Below are 18,457 nucleotides of genomic sequence, written 5' to 3'. Positions count from 1 at the left end.
TATAATAAAAACGTTGTGCCCTTTATGGATCTGAACTGAAATAGGAACTAGTCATGACAAAGAACTAAACGTGACGTATACCAACTGATATCATTTGCCTTGACAGAGCGACCATGGAGCTAAACAATCTCCAATTGAAGTATACAATACTTGTGAAAGTCAGCCTCAAAACCATGTTGGCCTAAACCGTTGATGTTTCACATAAATTTCACCATCCCTGAGTTAAGTTTTTCTGTGTTGTCCTTGTGCCTCAGTGGACCAAACTATTTTTGAAGTATTCTTGGCTCAGGATGTTCATTTGGTAGGTAATAAAGCTATCTAACATCAGTTCGAACCCCATTGAAGCCACTATATCAGCTTGAATAGCCAATGTATGACGACTGTCGACAAAAACATCGGTAAAGGCTGACCGATATTCAATGGATCAAATTTCTACACTCTGAAAACTGAAGGGACTACATGGATGAATAGATTGACTTAATGGGTGCTTTTCGATGTATGTGGACATAAATTGGCCTAATTGATCTGCAATCACATTCACACGGCATTCTGTTTCCGTTTGTATTATTTTTCATAAATACTGACAGACTAGCATACATTATAACATGCAGCAGCATTTAAATCTACGTACGTTCCCAGATTCTTATCAAACAGTTTTCCCACAAGCTTCAAATCTAACAGCTTTTCGATGCGGCAAATCTGATAAACCGTTTTAATTTGTGTCACTTATAAAGTACGATCGCTCATACGTGCAATATGCATGGAAGTAATGTACGTAAATTGCATGTGATAATAATAATTCATTATTATGAGCTAGGAGGTAGCAAAAAGCTATCTTTGAGTCACGCTCTTCCTTTGAAGTTTGGATAAAGAAATTAAATCCTAGCAACATTCTGTGTATCAATGTTCTACTTCGAGGGTCGTATTGTAAAATGCAGTCACAGTACTAAAATGCTCTCAAACATATAATACATCAGAGATCGTGACTTGAGCGACCTTCAAATTTGATAAACAACTTCCTACCTTGAACTGCCCGACAGTACATAAATGTGTATCTTTTAAATCTTCCCGTTGACGAGTCGATGAAAGAAAATTGGCTGCGTTAGAGAGTGCTATCACAAGGCCTTTCCGGTTGATAACACCGAATGAATTAAAAATAAAACTACAAATTTCACATCTTTGTTCCTCTTGTCTGACAAAAAACTGTCATCGTTATCAATTTTTAATGATCACTCTTAATGGATGCCGAAATCTATGCATCATAATGTATTGTTGCAATGTTGTCTGCTGAATTAGCTGTTCCTAAAATACAACGTCATTGGTATACAAGCGGGATATATTGAGTGTCCGATGAGTATACGTGAAAGCTCACTCAACTTAATCTGGTGACAAATGCTTCAATAATTGTTCATCTATTCGCACCTCAATACTTTTATGATACCATCGTACACTTTGCCACTTTCCGAAAACATCAACATACACGGGAAGGTTTTGATCCGTAAAATGAGTTTATTGGTTCACACCCCGAAGATCAGGTAAAGCTCTTATCTAGGAATATATGATGGATTTTATTCACACAATAAATCAAGATCATTACAATCAAATCATAAACACGATAACTTACGACCTGGAAAACTGATTTGCATTGTAATGCAATGTATGCATACCGGTTTATATTTTATAGGTCAAAGTTCAAAAGTGAATGACTCTCTCTCAGTCACTGGCTTATTTCCTTCAAACAAATAATAGCTTGTAACCTTCTAACACAGTTATAATTATTTCATTCCTCTTTTTGTATCGGCAACTATCAGCCTCTCTTGGAATGCAACGAAAACTCAGCTTGCAGCATTTATTTTGAGATTTGATATTTTTTAATAAATCTAAATCTTTGCTTCTGTTTTCCTGAAGTAACAGTAAGCAACCATGTATAGGTGTGATTGCATATTTAATAAACTGCCTTCCACTGTTGTGAATACATTCATTTTAATAATTTGAATAATTTGAATGATAGCATAAATTGCTTGCAGCCAGCCGTTGCCCTCTGTCGACAGCTGTTGTAGTTGCGTGGTATTTTTTTGGTACAGAAGCAATAAGATTTGTTTTATATGTGACAGCTCGTCATTCTTCACATAGTAAACTCAATTTATGACACATACGGATCTTTTGTCACTTTTGAGATTTAATGGGGATTTGATTGGGGAAGTATTTATGATTACAGATTTACAATCACAAAGAATTATGATAATTCATCAGCTGATATACTGGATATGAATTCCAGCGTGCTAATATTCACAAGTAGGGGTCAGTAACCGAAAACAAAACTGTATTCGGAGCTATATTATTCTCTTTATTAAAGAAATTCCTCAAAACATGCATGATTTTTGTAGGCCTACCTACCCCTTGATGGTAGGTAGCATGAGACTATGGTATTTGTTTTATCGAACAGACAAAATGCACGATCTCTGAAATAAGTGAGTCGCTTATCGACTAAAGTTTCATCTGCTATTAAGAGGGACTCTTTTCATGTTCCATACTTGAACGCACTGGAGGATTTGCTTGGCTCGGTGGAGTAGTGAAATTGCCATGCATTGACATTTTAATTCCAATGTTCAGTCCTCAAACGTAAGTACCTCTTGCATACAGTAAAAATGGCTGGTTTACATTGATCAGTACCTTTAATTGAAGCTCCAGCATAATGTTCCGTTTCTACTTAATCTCGATAATACGATAGGCCCAAGAGTCTTACAATTTTTCATTCGCTAGATTTCTTCTTAGAATTTTTTTTGTTGCCACTCGTTTATATATTCAGCTGCACTTCCCTCTTCCGTTGAGATCATACTTTGATAACACTTAACTGTCGTTTCTTTTCTCCTATAACCTCGTTAGTCTGTAAGAATCTGTGTAAAGGACACTCAGACGTTCCATCCATCTTCATCATTACTTTCTGTTTTAATTTGTTCGGATATACATCTTTTCTTTTCAATCCAAAAATATCGACTGTTACTCTATTCAGCTGGCACTACTGAACCTTGAATTTTATATGAATATATATCTTTCTTCGAGAGATTCTTATGGTTGTATCTTTCTTCTATACATCTTACTTCCCTTATTCTTATTTAGTCACATATTTTAAGGATCGAGCATTCTTTATTCCTATCACGATTAAGCATTGATTTTGTCATGGCCGTCTGGGATACCCTTTCGTTTATCATGTAATCTTTCACTATTTCCCTGTTTTTATTTTGTATAGGAGGGAATAGTGAAATGTATGTGTTTTGAAATAGTGAAAAATTGATTTCAATGACAAAGCTTCAGCTACTTATAAGCAAGTGCCTCGCGTTTTCTCGGGGAGAAGTTCATATGAAATCTTGTACTGCAAAGGTTAAAAGGGTTTACCCAACTGCGCACGTGACGAAGGTATTTTGTCCGATATATCTCTATACACGTCGCATATCCCGTGTCAATAACAAAAACTGCCTCACACATTGAGAGCATGTACGGTTGATATATGGACACTCTATCCAATAGTTTACTGCTTTCTCTTGTGAACCAGGGCTAACAATATATCTCAATTTCTCTGAGTAACTGTGTTAATGAATATAAAACGTGCAACTTTTCCTCTTCTTGAAGTGAGTCAACCGATTCAAACAGAACCAAAACGTTTATCGATGGTTATCTGTGAATTACCCACCAACGTTTTCCATTCCGGAAGAAAAATTGTCGTTGCTATCTCAGTAAAATGAAACCTGGACCACTTGATTTCGACGATATACTTAATATTTTATCATGATTAGTGTCATACTTGTCTTCCGGCGCATTCATTCCCTATTTGTCTCGTAACGAAAATTTGATGAGTCTAACCAAGATGGCAAATAACTGGATTTAATCTGACCCTCAGACCAGAAATTTCGTGCAGTGAAAGCGAAAATTTTAATGCATTTGTATTTTGTTCATTATTTCATCATCATTTATGTTTTCCCTTTTTTATGTTTGGTCGGTTTACGATCAGCTACTTAGGTGTCACGTGAACATTACAGCTGGAATAAGTCACTTAACCCTTTCGATGGACGTATTACGGTGACAAAAAAACATACAGAACAGAGACGTTACGATGCTTTCACCTGACTAGGTGTCCATGGTGAAAATTAAGCTAGTTTGCTCAGTAATCATTGCGTCATATCTTACTGTTCTTTGCTGATAGGCAAAGCCATGTGAACAAAATTTCCAGATGATGGCAGATGCCTCTGTGTTTCCAGAACACAAATCACATGATACAAGTCAATGAACTCCATTTTCACGGTTCACTTAGATACGTTCGGCAAGGAAATCAACTTGCATTTCTTTGGTACGTTTTGCTTTGTATTTAAAGCGATGCCAGGGTAAACAAGTCATCGAGATCCTGCTACAGTGACTATAAGATTAAAACTGACACACTCCTTTGATGTTAACGTTATGGCGTGTTAGGCAGCGAATATGGGCTTTCTCCAATGCAAATCCGCCGGATGGGGTCGTTGTGAAATTAATGGAACGGCATGTCACCAACCTTATAGTCTTAACGCTTTTGATCGAGTTTGCACTTAGCACGTATAGCGTTGTGACGCTTGATGCTCTCGACTCAGTTTGAGATTAAGGGTTCAGCGTGAACAAAATGTGCCGATGTATACGTACCGAGTATATTTCTGGTTACGTAGTATGAATGAGAGCGGTTTATTTTCCTATCATCATTAACAATCGTTACATCTAATATATCGTACATTAAATTGAATCGTCTTGTCGCCGCTCGGACGTGTCCAGTCAAGTATTAGTCATTATCGACGGTTCGCTAACTCTTGTGTGTATGTTATGTTCATCTAGAACAAGTAAGATTTATACGAAACTGCCTGAGTCTATCGGTTTGCAATCCTTGTATTTAAGTATTCCTACATTCTTTCCGATGTTTGATTATCAGTCATAATATCAAGTAATACAGTTACTTATTTGACGAACTGATCTTGTGAAATTCGTTTTGAAAACTAACTTAGTTATGAAATTTAACGCCTGGTGTTGTAAACCACTACAAATGAAAACGAAATTTACAAGAGCAAGGCATTTGTATTTCTGCCCATCTAAAATTTTAATAATGGGAGTTTTATCGGTACAATATTGACTTCAACGTCCTTCCACGGTTTGGTTTCTTCATCATCGTATGACGTACACATTCAGCACAGGAATGTAATTGAGTCGGTCACACAAGATGGTCCAACAGCCTTGGTAGTCTGATTGCAATGGTATAGAATGAACGCAAAGAACCGATGAAGTAATATTATGTGGCTTCGTTCGTATATAAGATGGAGACAGGAGTAGCATTGTCCTTTCCGCGTGTTGAATCAGCTGCACAGTATTAATCTATGAACAAAACGTCATTAATTACAGATACACAAATACAGTGTTATTTTCGTCTGAATTTGGGGTCATGACATCTTTATTGTCCTTCATCATTTCAGTAGAAGATGGTTTTCAGACATACTGAATGCCTTCAACTTTGAATGAAGCCTTTCAAAGAGATCGCCTGCATATATTGAAAGATATACGTCAATCGGATAATTGATAGTTCCTTATGCTCAGTAGCTAAATTTCCGTGTAAACAAACCCTAAATACCTACCAAGCGAATGGAAGAGGAAAATTGCCATACATTTTGTTCCGCAAGCAATATATTTGAAATTGATATTCGCACTGTAATTTTTCGAAATTTGATTGAATCACAGTTTACGTCATTTTTTAACATGAGCTGTTTGTCACCGTCTTAATTTCATTTTTTATCGAAAATACTTCAGTATTACATAGACGGATGTACAATGGCACCAAAATTCTAACGTAGGCTTTGCCGCGTACGTCATACAAGTAGTAAAATCACCGTTTATCTAATCGATTGACATAGACGTGAATACGTTACAGGACATGGTGGTTACGTCTTTGACGGTATCTGATCTCATTCCTTGGTTGTACGACACTCATTGTGTTGTACGCTTTCGTCGTCAGCTTTCATTGTATCGTCTAATAGTACAAGTGCTATCCGTACTTTGATCGGGTTACTTTTGACGAATTTGTGAGTGGATCACAGTTCTTCATGAATCTTGCCAGAGGAATTTATCACTGTCCGTTCGTCGACGATATTCTATTTTTTTGCGTCTGAATTTGTGTCAATGGCGACTAATTTGGTTTGTGAAACTAAGCTTGTATGGTACTCAATATATAAGTGTCGATAAAATCCTTTCTTTAAAGTCACACCTCGGGTTTCTTTGCAAGACGCCTTCAAAACATCCCTCAGACGTCACCTATTGCCTCATTGACGCATGCATCAACTCATCATTCATTTCCGCGTGGTCATTTACACTTGTTTATACGCGTATACTGGTTTATGTGTTTGCGTGGAGCACATATATTCTGCATGATAGATCTTCGGAGACCTGCCCGCTGTTTGTTCGTCTGTGTGTCCCACAGCATGTACACGTGTCTATGTCCGTGGCTAAATTGTTATGCCATCATCCACTCAACAATGTTCCCTACATCCAAAAAATTATTTACCCGCACTTTATTTCATAAAAAGCTGATGATATGCATGGTTAATATACGTAATAAAAAGAACCAGAAAAACAATACTTGCTTCTAGTTGCAACTCGAAAATGAATGAAATGTGAAGAAATATTGTTTATGCAAAGGGACTATGGGACTAGTACAATAAAGGAAAATATTTCATGATATTTTAAATAAGTAACTATTTTAGGCCTGAAGAATACAGAGTCCATTATCAGCTACTGTACAATTCAACACTATCCCGGTGGGTGTGTTCGTATTTAGTCATCAGGAAAAGGGGCAGGTTTTTTATCAACTTTATCTCTGAGCAAATTGACTGTGTATAACTTTTAAAGCAGAACAAATGACTAAAATCACATAAACAGTCAATGTCAACAACCACTAATGCGAGAACCAGGGATTGAAAACTGCCCCTCTAAACAAGCACTGATTACTACCATGTGAGAAAGTTGCCAGGCATTTTTCAGGAGTGCCCTGTTTGTATGTTAGATGACCGTACCCTGCCTATTGTTAACGAATTTACGTACAAAATTTTGTCAGGTAGACCGTAATACAAGACCAGCTGTTGATGCGCACGACCTGAAATTGGAGAAATAATAATAATACATCAACGCAATTGGCCGAAGTTGATCCGGCTCGTCAATGATGTCGATCATTGCTGAGTACTATGATATTGGAATATATTTCCGGCCCATATTGATTGATAATTGTGTAGTTTAGAATAAATGTTGTGTCTCAAGGTGTACCGTGTCAAATGTTGTACAACACATGATACGGAATAATTGAGTTCGAGCATGATAAACCGCAATAAATTTGATGACACTTTCATTATAGAAATACATGCCGTAAACTGATATGTTAATATCGCCATTCTCTCTAGTAGTTGCACACATCAACTCAGACTCAGTGGGTTCACTTCAGGTTAGGATACCTTTCAGAATAATTGCTCCTCTCAAAATCACCCTAAAGTATATAACCCGACCTGACAATGTACGCAGAACACGCATATGTTTTGGATAAAAGAGATGTAAAAAATTAACAATTAGAATTTTTCCTTTTTGTCAGGTGCCTTTCCAGTACTCGGATATCCATTCATAAGAATCTAATAGCTTCGTTTATCCTGAAGGCGATTACACAGATTCTACATCTACACCCATTCATGTTCGCCTACACAGGTCTGCCAAAAAGCTGGACCGGTAAAACGCCCGAGAGCCTCTATTTCGTTCAGGTAAAGTATCAACATTTGTTTTCTGAGTGGGAGTTTTCGCGAGAAGTTCCAGATTGTTTAATTTTTGAAGTATATATCACGATTAGAACAAATTTGGGATAATTGGATTTCATATTTTATAAATTTCTCAAAGGTGTTAGGTGCCATATAGTTGAATGTTGCAATAATAAAAATTACTCATAAAACAAGTGTGTAATGTAAAAAAGAAAAGCAGATAAGATTACATTTGTAGATTAAATCGACATTACTTCACCATCCAATTATCCCAAATTAGTTCTAATCGCGTTAAATGCTTCATGCTGTCACCCCCACTGAAACAGCGAAGTGGTATAGCCAATAAGTGATGACGTCCGAAAATTGCCGTACGCGAAACACAAGACGCCTAGTAATTGCGGCACTGACTAATTACTAAAGTTAACATAAAATAAATTTCCAACTTTCTTCGAATCACTTTCACGATATCCGTCTGCCTACTATTTGTGTCAGGTGAAGCCAGTGGCGGGAGGAGGGCAGGAATTGGCGTTAGCTGACCAAACTGTAGGAACGGAGCGAGTGTAAGCACAGGTATAAGACTAGCTGAAGAAGACATTGATAAATAGGACAACACAATAAGAGGAAATGAAGTGAAAATTTGGACCCTTCTTTTCGATTATTTCCCCCTGAGTTTCGAAGCCCCAAATTCCAAACTCTTGCCCCCAGAATAACTTATCGCCCCTTTTAGAACGCAGCCTTTGATATTATTTCGATAAATACACTTACACTTTTGACGTCATCACTTACTGGCTATACCACTTCTACCACATTGCCCTGATACATTCTGTTGATCACCCACCGGCAATATGACGTCAGATGAACATGACGTTGCTGTGATTTTTCCAAAGCAGCACCATGACAATCAATATGTTTTAACTTGTATCTAATTTACATAGTATTCGACATGAGCAGCTGGGAAGCGAAACATGCGAATATTTGACAATTGCTACCTATATATATTTTTTTATGATCCATCTTTTCAAATGCATTGACAATGTCACAGAAGTACTAAATTTCCGAAACGTCGTTTGCTTGATAAACGGGAGACTTTTCTGTCACAGTGACTGTTATCACATACAGCACCAGTCTTCGGCAATTGTGTCGCAGAGCATTGAACTAAATACCACGCTTTTTTCGAATTTCGAAGAAGAATGGTTTGGCAAAATGTAATTTTACATCTCATAAAATTTATTACTCGTACTTTGTACATTTCTGCCTGTTTAATATTCTCGCGGCGATCGCCCAATCTGTGTGAACGCAATCATCAGCGACTAATACAGTGGTTTAAAGTGACGCTTTCGTACAGTGGCATTATATGATGTCGCACACGAAAATAAAATCATTTTCAGCGTAAATATTCTTCCCAGTGACGTCATTCTCCAACTCTTGCTCCTTCCCTTTAAAGAACTCTAGGTATACCCTAGTATGTCTTGGTAACTTTGTAGTATTTTTTTGTTTTGCAAATCGACTACGTTTGCTCGATCTGCTTGTCCAAAGCGTAGCCGGGATATTTTTTCCGGCCGGATACAAAAGCGTTTTGTGGTCAAAGGTTGGAACGTATTATGCAAATATTTCAAACCTATAATGCCTTGATTTAGAGTCTTCTCAAACAAGCTGTGTTGTCTCCTGAAATAAACCCTATACAACAAATGCTTGACTACCTCCAGCATAGACAGGACAAATCTATCAGCAGTTTTTCTAAAGGTATACAACCCCTTTGCAAACATAAGAAAAACCTGCATTGCATTTTTTGGACACAATGACATACAGTTTTGGCACAGATAGTATTGTCCGTTCTGTCTATGGTTTGGGTTAAATTTTGCATCATCTTGGATTGCAGTGTAACCTTATGAGACATCTACGGCGTGAATAGTCCATTCGCAATTATTCGTACAATGAAAACGTTTGCTGGGCGAATAAAGACGAAAGACGAAAAGACGACAATTTTTGCAGCATTTTTGTTCAGTGTATCAAGTACAATCATGGGTTTTCTTCCTATAACATTTTGAAATACCAAGCATTGGGTTTGAAAAAAACAGTCAAAAGAACAGTTAGAGAGCCTTTAAGATACATGGTGTTTGAGATAAGGTGCATTGCAATGGCAACAATGGGAAAAGGACGTTGATGCTCAATCAACACCTAAAAACACCCTTTCTCCAACTGCACCATCTATGGACATTCATGACTATAGTTTTAGAAGTACTCAATGATTAATCTCGAATGCCATCTTTGTCTTTCAGCCCGAGTACTGTCGACCCGTTCTGGCATTTTACTACTACTCGTCATTTGCTAATCTGGCCTGGATGTTTGTAGAGGGTCTGTTTCTATTGTCAAGAATCACCATCAGTGTGTTCAGCAAAGATCCCAACTTCATCGTATTCTACATCATTGGATGGGGTAAGTAATACATCCCAATTAGACTTTTCCACAAATTAAGGCTTTATCTCTTAATAACCGAGCATTCGACAGAGTTTTAGGTGCAATATTCCCCTCGTATATCCAGCTGTCACAGTTACCTTTGCATTTCACAATAATAGGCGTGGAATCTAATAGCAGTGTTTGCTTATTTATCCAGCAATCTCTTATGTTATTGTTGCTATGCGTACTTTATTTCAGTCTGTCCGATACCCTTCACCCTGACATGGGCTCTTGTTCTGCTGTACAACGATGATGCTGAATGTTGGAGTACACAGGATAACTGGAAATATTTCTGGATATTACACGGACCCATGACTGCCTACCTATTGGTAGGTAAATGATTTGAATAACTTTCAATGCGATGTAGAATTTTCTCTAATTACAATGGCGAAAAATAATTTTTGAATAATCACCCCACACTACCCCTGAAGGTGATTTTATCAAATCTCCACACAGTTGCCTTACAGTGACTTGTTGCTCATACCAATAACCAATTACATGGATAGCAAAATACTCAAAGCCGTACGAAGACGATGACAGTCGCAATATTTATAGCAAAAGTTATCAAATTCAATGAAGCCAAGAAATCAGAAGTGCGGTTCAGTTTCGTGATTGGCGCAAAAGTAATCAACGAATTTGCCATCGTGGAACCAGCTATGGGTAATGCAAAGAACTTGTTCAACCTTTCTTCTAGGAACTGAGATTTATGGACAGCTTTTAATGCATTTTTCATTTCTTCAAGGCAAACTTTGTGTTTCTGATCGCCATTGTGTTCATTTTGGTGACCAAACTTCGAGCAAGTAATGAAGAAGAGACTGCACAAGTCAGGTATGTTTAAAAATTCTGTAACTCTGTATTAATGTGACACTCTACAAAGGATTAATGAGAAACTTCTAAGAGTTGAAGATACTTGGTCACTTCAAATTTGAATACATCCATATACGGTCATCAAATTTGAATATATCCATATATGGTAACAGAGTCACCTGGCCACGGTTAATTCTGCCAATAAAACGTCAGACGCACAGGATTGCGGATGGCGAAGGCTTTTGCTTAACCTCGGAGTGATTATCAATTATCGGATACTCTGAATATGGCTGATCGTTTGCTTATATTCTAAAGATAAACAGTGTTATGATTGTGATGACATTTTGCTGCAAACATTGTGAATGTACCATTGGACAACATCACATTGTCTCGAAAGTCGTCGACTTTAATACAAGTTTGAATATCGGAATGCGAAATAGCATCTAAAAGCTGACAAATAACAAACTATTCTGCCCTTATTTTAGTTCGCTTAGGAAAGAAAGGTACTACATTTTTATTGGGACAAGCATTAACACTGACTGTTTCACTACTTTCCATGGAGTTAGTGTCCAGATATCACAAAATGGATCCCTAGGAAATTTACATGGAATTCTTTTATTTGAGCAGGAATTCTAGGATAGGTCATCTGAATGATAAACAATCAAGCGCGTAATGTCTCCGTCTTATATTTGTGTTGACAGGAAAGCTACAAAGGCAACGGCTGTGTTGTTACCCTTGCTGGGACTCACCAACCTGTTGTTTTTCTTCGACCCGGGCACAGACATCGGAGAGATGAAAACCGCGGTCTATAACGTAGTGCAGGCTATTTTCAGCTCTACACAGGTAGTTAAACCCTTATATAATGAAATTTTGCTTTCATTTGATTGAGAAAACATAATAGTTATACCCGACTAAAACGTAATCAGTAATGTTATCCTAACTTTCACAGGACTGTGACAACATCACACAGTAACCGCCCATTGTTGGATGGCAGACCTGCCAATATTTTCCTCATGACTTTTAGCCGGGAAATGCATAGTCTTAAATTGCGACACACGTAAATTACCACGTGAAGAGATGGACCAACCGAGTTAAATGCCGAGAACTCTTTTTAGATCATATGGCAGTTTGTAAGACATTCTACTTCCCCTTTCTCTTATGTGTTATGTGGAAAAAAAATCGCGTACACTGAGTACGTCAATTTGTGTAACGCTTTTATTGAATGACTGGTCTACCCGTCACTATCGGGTTGAAGATTGAGCTGAATTCAGTCACGGTCCCTATAGGTACATAATTTAGATGAAGTATGAAACATGGGAGCGACACGGAAACTGGAAGTGACAAAAAGGATTGTATAATGTCGATAGTATAATAGGGCATTGGTAACATGCATCAGTCACTTGCGAATGTTGATAATGACAATTATGTAAAGTGCGGGCCTTAGAGACGGATGACATGATTTAGAAATTTTACATGCATTGAGGAGACACAATCATGCACAAGTATTAGACCCAGATCCTAACTAACATGACATTACCCAAACGACGATCAAATATATATTCCTTGCGTATTATTCAATTCGATAACCTATTTTAGATTTATATGTTAACTCGAATAACGGGTTCGATTCTGCAAACACCAATTTGAAAGTCTGAAGAGTGTGTAATGAGATATTGATTTTGATCTCTCTTTCTGACATCATTTAGCGTGATAAGTCATACCACGCTCATGTCGCTCAACCCATGGAGTCATACTAGCATAGTTTATAGCATATGCGTCAGGCTGACTTTTGTTTTGTATCCTTGCACAAAGCTTCATGCTGGGATGGAATGCGTGATAGGGCTGCAACCAAGGTTACCACTACGCGTGCAGGGTCACTGACATAGCGATATTTAAAAGCTGTGAAGATTCATCAAAAGGGATTTTTATCAAGAGCGATGACTGAGTTGTTTACGGTTGATAACCTCGATTTCTTGGAAATATTGTACTCGTCGCTCTTGAGGTGTTTCAAAATAAACCATGATCCCTTTATAGTCTTCTTCTGTCCTGCTCTAATTCATCTTTCACACTTTTGCTTCCACTCACAAACCCTCTTGTTGTTGTTGTTGCAACATGTATGTGGTTTATCGTGCTCATTGAATTTTTCACTTGCTCTGTTATATGCCATACCATTGCCTGAAAATCTTCACCCGGGCATTCCATTTACAATCTTAGCATGCCAGTAGAAGAATCGGACGCATTAAGTACTAGACTCAAAAAACAGCAATTGTGATGATTTTGCCAAAGAAAATTTTTCTCGGAATAAGGAACGCGCTGAGTGATATGTTCATGGTACAAAATGTTAGTTCATTTAACTTTTGCTATCTACCCCAGGTGGTTTTAGAATGTCTGAATCTTGCAAAGGTTTAGCTCCCTATCCCGTACCAACTAAAGGATCGCGGCTATTGGTGATTACAATGGCAAGAGATAATAAACGATGACTCAGTGTAACTAGTCAAGCCAATACATTTAAAAAAGTTAAAGCCCTCTTCTACAGTAAGTGTAACAGCTCTAATTTCAATGATTTGGTCGTTCAAACTATTCTTGAGTGTGCCGCTTTCGAAAGTCATTTTCTTAGCAAGAGGAAATCACATCAATGGAATGGAAAATTTCAATGGAACGGGAGGCAGGGGAGAAAAATGTTAAATTTTTCACAACCCTCCAAGCATCAGCCAACGTTTTAGGACCCCCTCAAGTTGTAAAAAAAAGAACGATTGAAGGTCCGTGGCATTAACATTAAATCTATACGCACATACGAAGATTTATTATGTACTATCCATCTGTGAAAACAGATTGAGCATCGTAAAAACAGGAAGAAAAATAGAGGAACGAAATTCCTGGAAATCTCCAGAAGAATAGCTGTTGTTCATATGAAGGCGAAAGGTCAGACAGTGAAGGTGACATTGTGTTTGAGAAAATGGGTCAAAATAGAGATGTTTTAGCCCTAAGGGTATCGATGGCAAAGTGATAATGGAGCGCCCAAACTGTAACTAGCTTTGGGAGGGTTGTATATTCCTGAAGGTTGTCATATTCATGAAACATGAACAACAAATGTGACTCTTGAATGTACACTGCTTTACTTTGACATACATTGTTAGTTCAGGAAAGACCTTTAAATACTGGTGGTTTTTTTGCATCGATCCATTAGTTTACTCAAATTCTCTCCGAACAGCAATAACTTTGGTCAGTTGGTCTTTTGACAGTGTTTCGCTATAATATATTTTTGACAATACATTCAAAATCCATGCGTATCATTCTACATATTCGGATACAGGACTCATCATTGATCATACGAGTTCTCCTCACGAGCTCTAGAGATGGCATATAGTGAAAGTATTCTATGGTTGAAGTATGCCAGATTACTGGAAGCCTTCCAACAGCGTCAGATAAGAGTAGACCTCATATTTGTTCGGTAAAGATTTTTAAAAATTATTTCGAATTGGTCCATTAGTTTACTCAAATTCTCTCGAAACGGGGCAATAACATTGGTCAGTTGGTCGTTTGCCGTTGTTTGAACTGAGTACGTTTCAGTAGCTTTAGTGAGAGAATAACTTCTGTCGTCAAACTATTTCTTTCGTGTTATCACAGGGGAACTCCTCAAGCTCCTGTTTTCTCCAAAAAAGAAACATATGTAGAAGCCAAACTTTGTTAAAAGAGTACAAAACAAAAATTTTCATTACTTATTAACATCCCACCCCAGCGTGCGTGAATTAGATATATAAATTGCTGTGCTCGTTAGCTGCGTCATAATCCATGAGTCCTTCCACAACTATCCACAAAGGTACAATTTGCATCTCTTGTGTCCAAAAGACACTGTAACTGATTTGCCCTTCCTTAATTAGTTTGTCCAAAAATACTTTAATTTAGTTCATCCTTCCGAAAGGGGAGTCCTGTTGTATCTATGACCATGATTATAATAGTCCAATCAAATGAACAAAACCCGTTATTTGCTTTCAAAACAGGTGTACGTGACTTTCCTTCAAAGTTTTGAAAGACTTAAATATGAGTTCCGCGTTGTAAAGATTTTGACAGCGACCATAGGAGTCACGTATACTTGGATCAATCATTGAGCCACTGTTTTTGTTAATTATCACCGGCTTTAATAGTCACAATCCAGCTGTTATATTAATATTCCGTGTGTCTGTGCTAATGAAGACCCTAAAAGGGTAAACTCTTGTATTTCTTCGCAATATAAAGGTGTGGGGGAGTGCCTTAGGCAAGTAATGTATTCGTAAACTCGAAATCCTATCCATAGCATAAACAATATAAATAAAAATTAAACGCATTGACCAGGCACTTTCTATGGTTTGATATCGATTTTGTATGTGTTTTAGGTACGTGTACGAAGTTTCCTATGCGTCAGAGTGCCTTGAAAAAATGTATTTGCAATAAGCAGAGTCTGAATAAACTGAAAGTGATTCATATTGTAAACAGATTTGTAATAAGTATACAATTGCAATCGGTAAACAATCCATGGCGATGTCGTGATTAAGAACAAAGATCGAAATCATTTTTTGTTTCTCATTTCACATTGTCCTAAGCAGCCCAGAAGTGTCATAGTATGTATCCAAACAGGTAGATTATATTTCTCCTGAGAACAACACCGACTAGATTTAAGAATATCCATATTATGACGATGGTGCTTTCAAAAATGGTCTCTTTCTCCATAATCACTCGTCATCCACTGCAATACACGAGGATAAAAAACATATTCGTTTTTTGTATACAGTATGGTGTTGTCAAATGCTACCGGAAGGATGAAGTTGAGAAACAACTTGTAAAATCATGTTGCATTCGGAAATTATATGTCTTTTGCGAATGAAATGAAAGTTAATACATTGCAAAAACTGATCGATTTGGTGTTAGTACGCCAGCGTTATTGCTCATTATCTCAACTTTAATATTTTAAACAAAATAATTCAAGTACAACCAATAATTTCAGGTTAGGTTATTCAGAGTTATTCTAGTCAGGGCTATTAGTTATCAACGATAGGAAACTTAATAATTGTCTTTCTGTTTTTTGAAACTGTATCACGTCATCTAATGTACGGACAGGTTACAACATTGTCATAATATTCATGGTGTTTCAAACACGAACAGACTTTAAAATCCTATTGCCACCTTTGGAAGGCGTTAGTTACGTGTACAGTAACATTATCTTCTTCTCTACATGCATCAAAACCTCACCAAAATATCGCAAAACATCATTTTGAGTGTCATAAAATCTTTAATGTGATAGTTTGGCGTATTAAATTTTAAATGTGGCATATATCACATCACACATAAGCAGTTCTAGTGGCATTTATATTCATCTATTATTTTCTTTCAGGGCATACTTGTCGCCATTCTGTACTGCTTTCTGAATAATGAGGTGAGTAAATGTGAACTGAAAAAATAGAGTTTGTAACTAGACTGTGGCTATGTAACATATATTATAATTCACACGTGAATTTGAATTATGTGAGGATTAGCATGAAACAGACAATGTGCACTGCTGTAACCATGATTAAAGCATCGGTTGAAAGTATGGTAGATGCATCATCTCAAAGTGACTACCGCCAATCTTTGATCAAACACATTACGCTTGGAGGATGTAGCCAATACTATACGCGCCGAGAAATGTTATGGTTTAGCCTGAGAGGTTAGCATTTTGCCAACTTCTTTTGAACGCCCTTAAATTTGTTTATTTCCAAATCCTGATTTAACAAACTTTGGAGGACCTTCAATAAAGCGACACATTTTGTGGTTTTGTTCTCTTTTGTTTGTGGTTTTGTTATTTTTAGCATTTTATTATTTAAAGAATAGTTTTTAGTGACTGTTTGATGCTCAGAGGAAGTTTGGAGAGATTGCTCTACAACTAAGATTGGTGAAAACGTTAATTCCGAAGTATTCTATTATGCTGTATCGACGAGTCACAAATATTAGGACTTTAGATGTCTTTCCAGGGCCTTTCCCACCCTCATTGGCCAGTGTCTGATATAATTGTACTTCCGTATTCTTATAAAAGCCCACCCTGAAGAGTAGAGTTTTTTAAAAATGAACTTTGTTATATTATACTGTATTGTATTGTCTTATCTTGTGTAGTATAAAGAGTTGTATTGTGTAGTATGGTATTGTATTGTATTGTGGTGTACTGTGGTGTATTGTGTTGTATTGTATTGTATTGTATTGTATTGTATTGTATTGTATTGTATTGTATTGTATTGTATTGTATTGTATTGTATTGTATTGTATTGAATTGTAGTGTAGTGTAGTGTAGTGTAGTGTAGTGTAGTGCAGTGTATTGTATTGTATTGTATTGTATTGTATTGAATTGTAGTGTAGTGTAGTGTAGTGTAGTGCAGTGTATTGTATTGTATGGTGTATTGCACTGTACTGTACTGTACTGTACTGTACTGTACTGTACTGTACTGTACTGTACTGTACCGTACTGTACTGTACTATATTGTAATTCAATGCATTGTATATTACACAGAGAATATAGAGATGTATAGCAATAATATATATATATATATATATATATATATATATATGTATAGCAATAATATATATATATATATATATATATATATATATATATATATATATATATATATATATATATATATATATATATATATAATGTTGTTTATTTCTGCTCTCCGTTAAATTTTAGGTTCGCTTCACCATTCGTCGTAAATTAACCCGATATCGCAGAGACAGGAACCAACGGGACCGTCGTCGCTTCTCAAAAACGTCAACCTATCTCATGACGTCATCAACCGAGGTATTTCTTTCAATGTTTCGAAAGAGGGCCAGCTCCGGGTCGACTGCGACTAATACACCGTCTCCTTCCCCGAGAAACAGGCATAGAATAGCACACGAAAGACTGAATAATGTTGAAATGAAATGTATCAATGTTGCAACCAATGGGCACCCAGAACCCTATGCACTTTGACCTTTCAAATATTCATAGACACCTGTATGTGGTGCACTGTGTTTTTAAATCTGTCTCATCCCAACGATGGTGGTAGCACTAAATTCACTTCATACATCATTGTTACATAACACGAACATGAGAACAATATAAAACGGAATGTGAAGTGAGCACCAACACATTGTGAGTACGCCATCAACCTAGTGTGAATGAGAGCAAACTCACTTTTTTAATATAGTACGTATCAAGGCTAAGCGAAGTGTAATAAAAGTTATCAAACAATGGCTATGCCTTTCACGTTGAGAATCTTAATCTGAAAGAAACGTTCACATATTAACCATAAAAAATATGGTTAATTAGGTTTTGAAGGGAGAGAATGATATTATAATTCATGCTCCTTCCTCTGATAACTTATATACGTACAAATTATGGCTGAAAAGTT

The 18,457-nt window shown here is 36.9% G+C and overlaps 1 protein-coding gene across 2 annotated transcripts in view; it reads left to right on the top strand.

The window, feature by feature from the left end:
• Window positions 1-18,457, top strand: part of LOC139114704 (corticotropin-releasing factor receptor 1-like) — a 130,763-nt gene that overhangs the window by 104,340 nt on the left and 7,966 nt on the right. For both annotated transcript variants that reach the window (XM_070676574.1, XM_070676575.1), the window contains exons 7-13: window positions 7,640-7,802; window positions 10,076-10,232; window positions 10,452-10,582; window positions 10,996-11,081; window positions 11,762-11,903; window positions 16,429-16,470; window positions 17,755-17,865. In XM_070676574.1, the coding sequence (XP_070532675.1) occupies window positions 7,640-7,802; window positions 10,076-10,232; window positions 10,452-10,582; window positions 10,996-11,081; window positions 11,762-11,903; window positions 16,429-16,470; window positions 17,755-17,865 (832 nt within the window). The remainder of the gene's footprint in view (window positions 1-7,639; window positions 7,803-10,075; window positions 10,233-10,451; window positions 10,583-10,995; window positions 11,082-11,761; window positions 11,904-16,428; window positions 16,471-17,754; window positions 17,866-18,457) is intronic.

The sequence above is a fragment of the Ptychodera flava genome, chromosome 16 (assembly GCF_041260155.1).
Source record: "Ptychodera flava strain L36383 chromosome 16, AS_Pfla_20210202, whole genome shotgun sequence".
Taxonomy (NCBI): domain Eukaryota; kingdom Metazoa; phylum Hemichordata; class Enteropneusta; family Ptychoderidae; genus Ptychodera; species Ptychodera flava.
The sequence above is the reverse complement of the archived record's forward strand: the minus strand, read 5'-3'. Positions and strand labels throughout refer to the sequence as shown.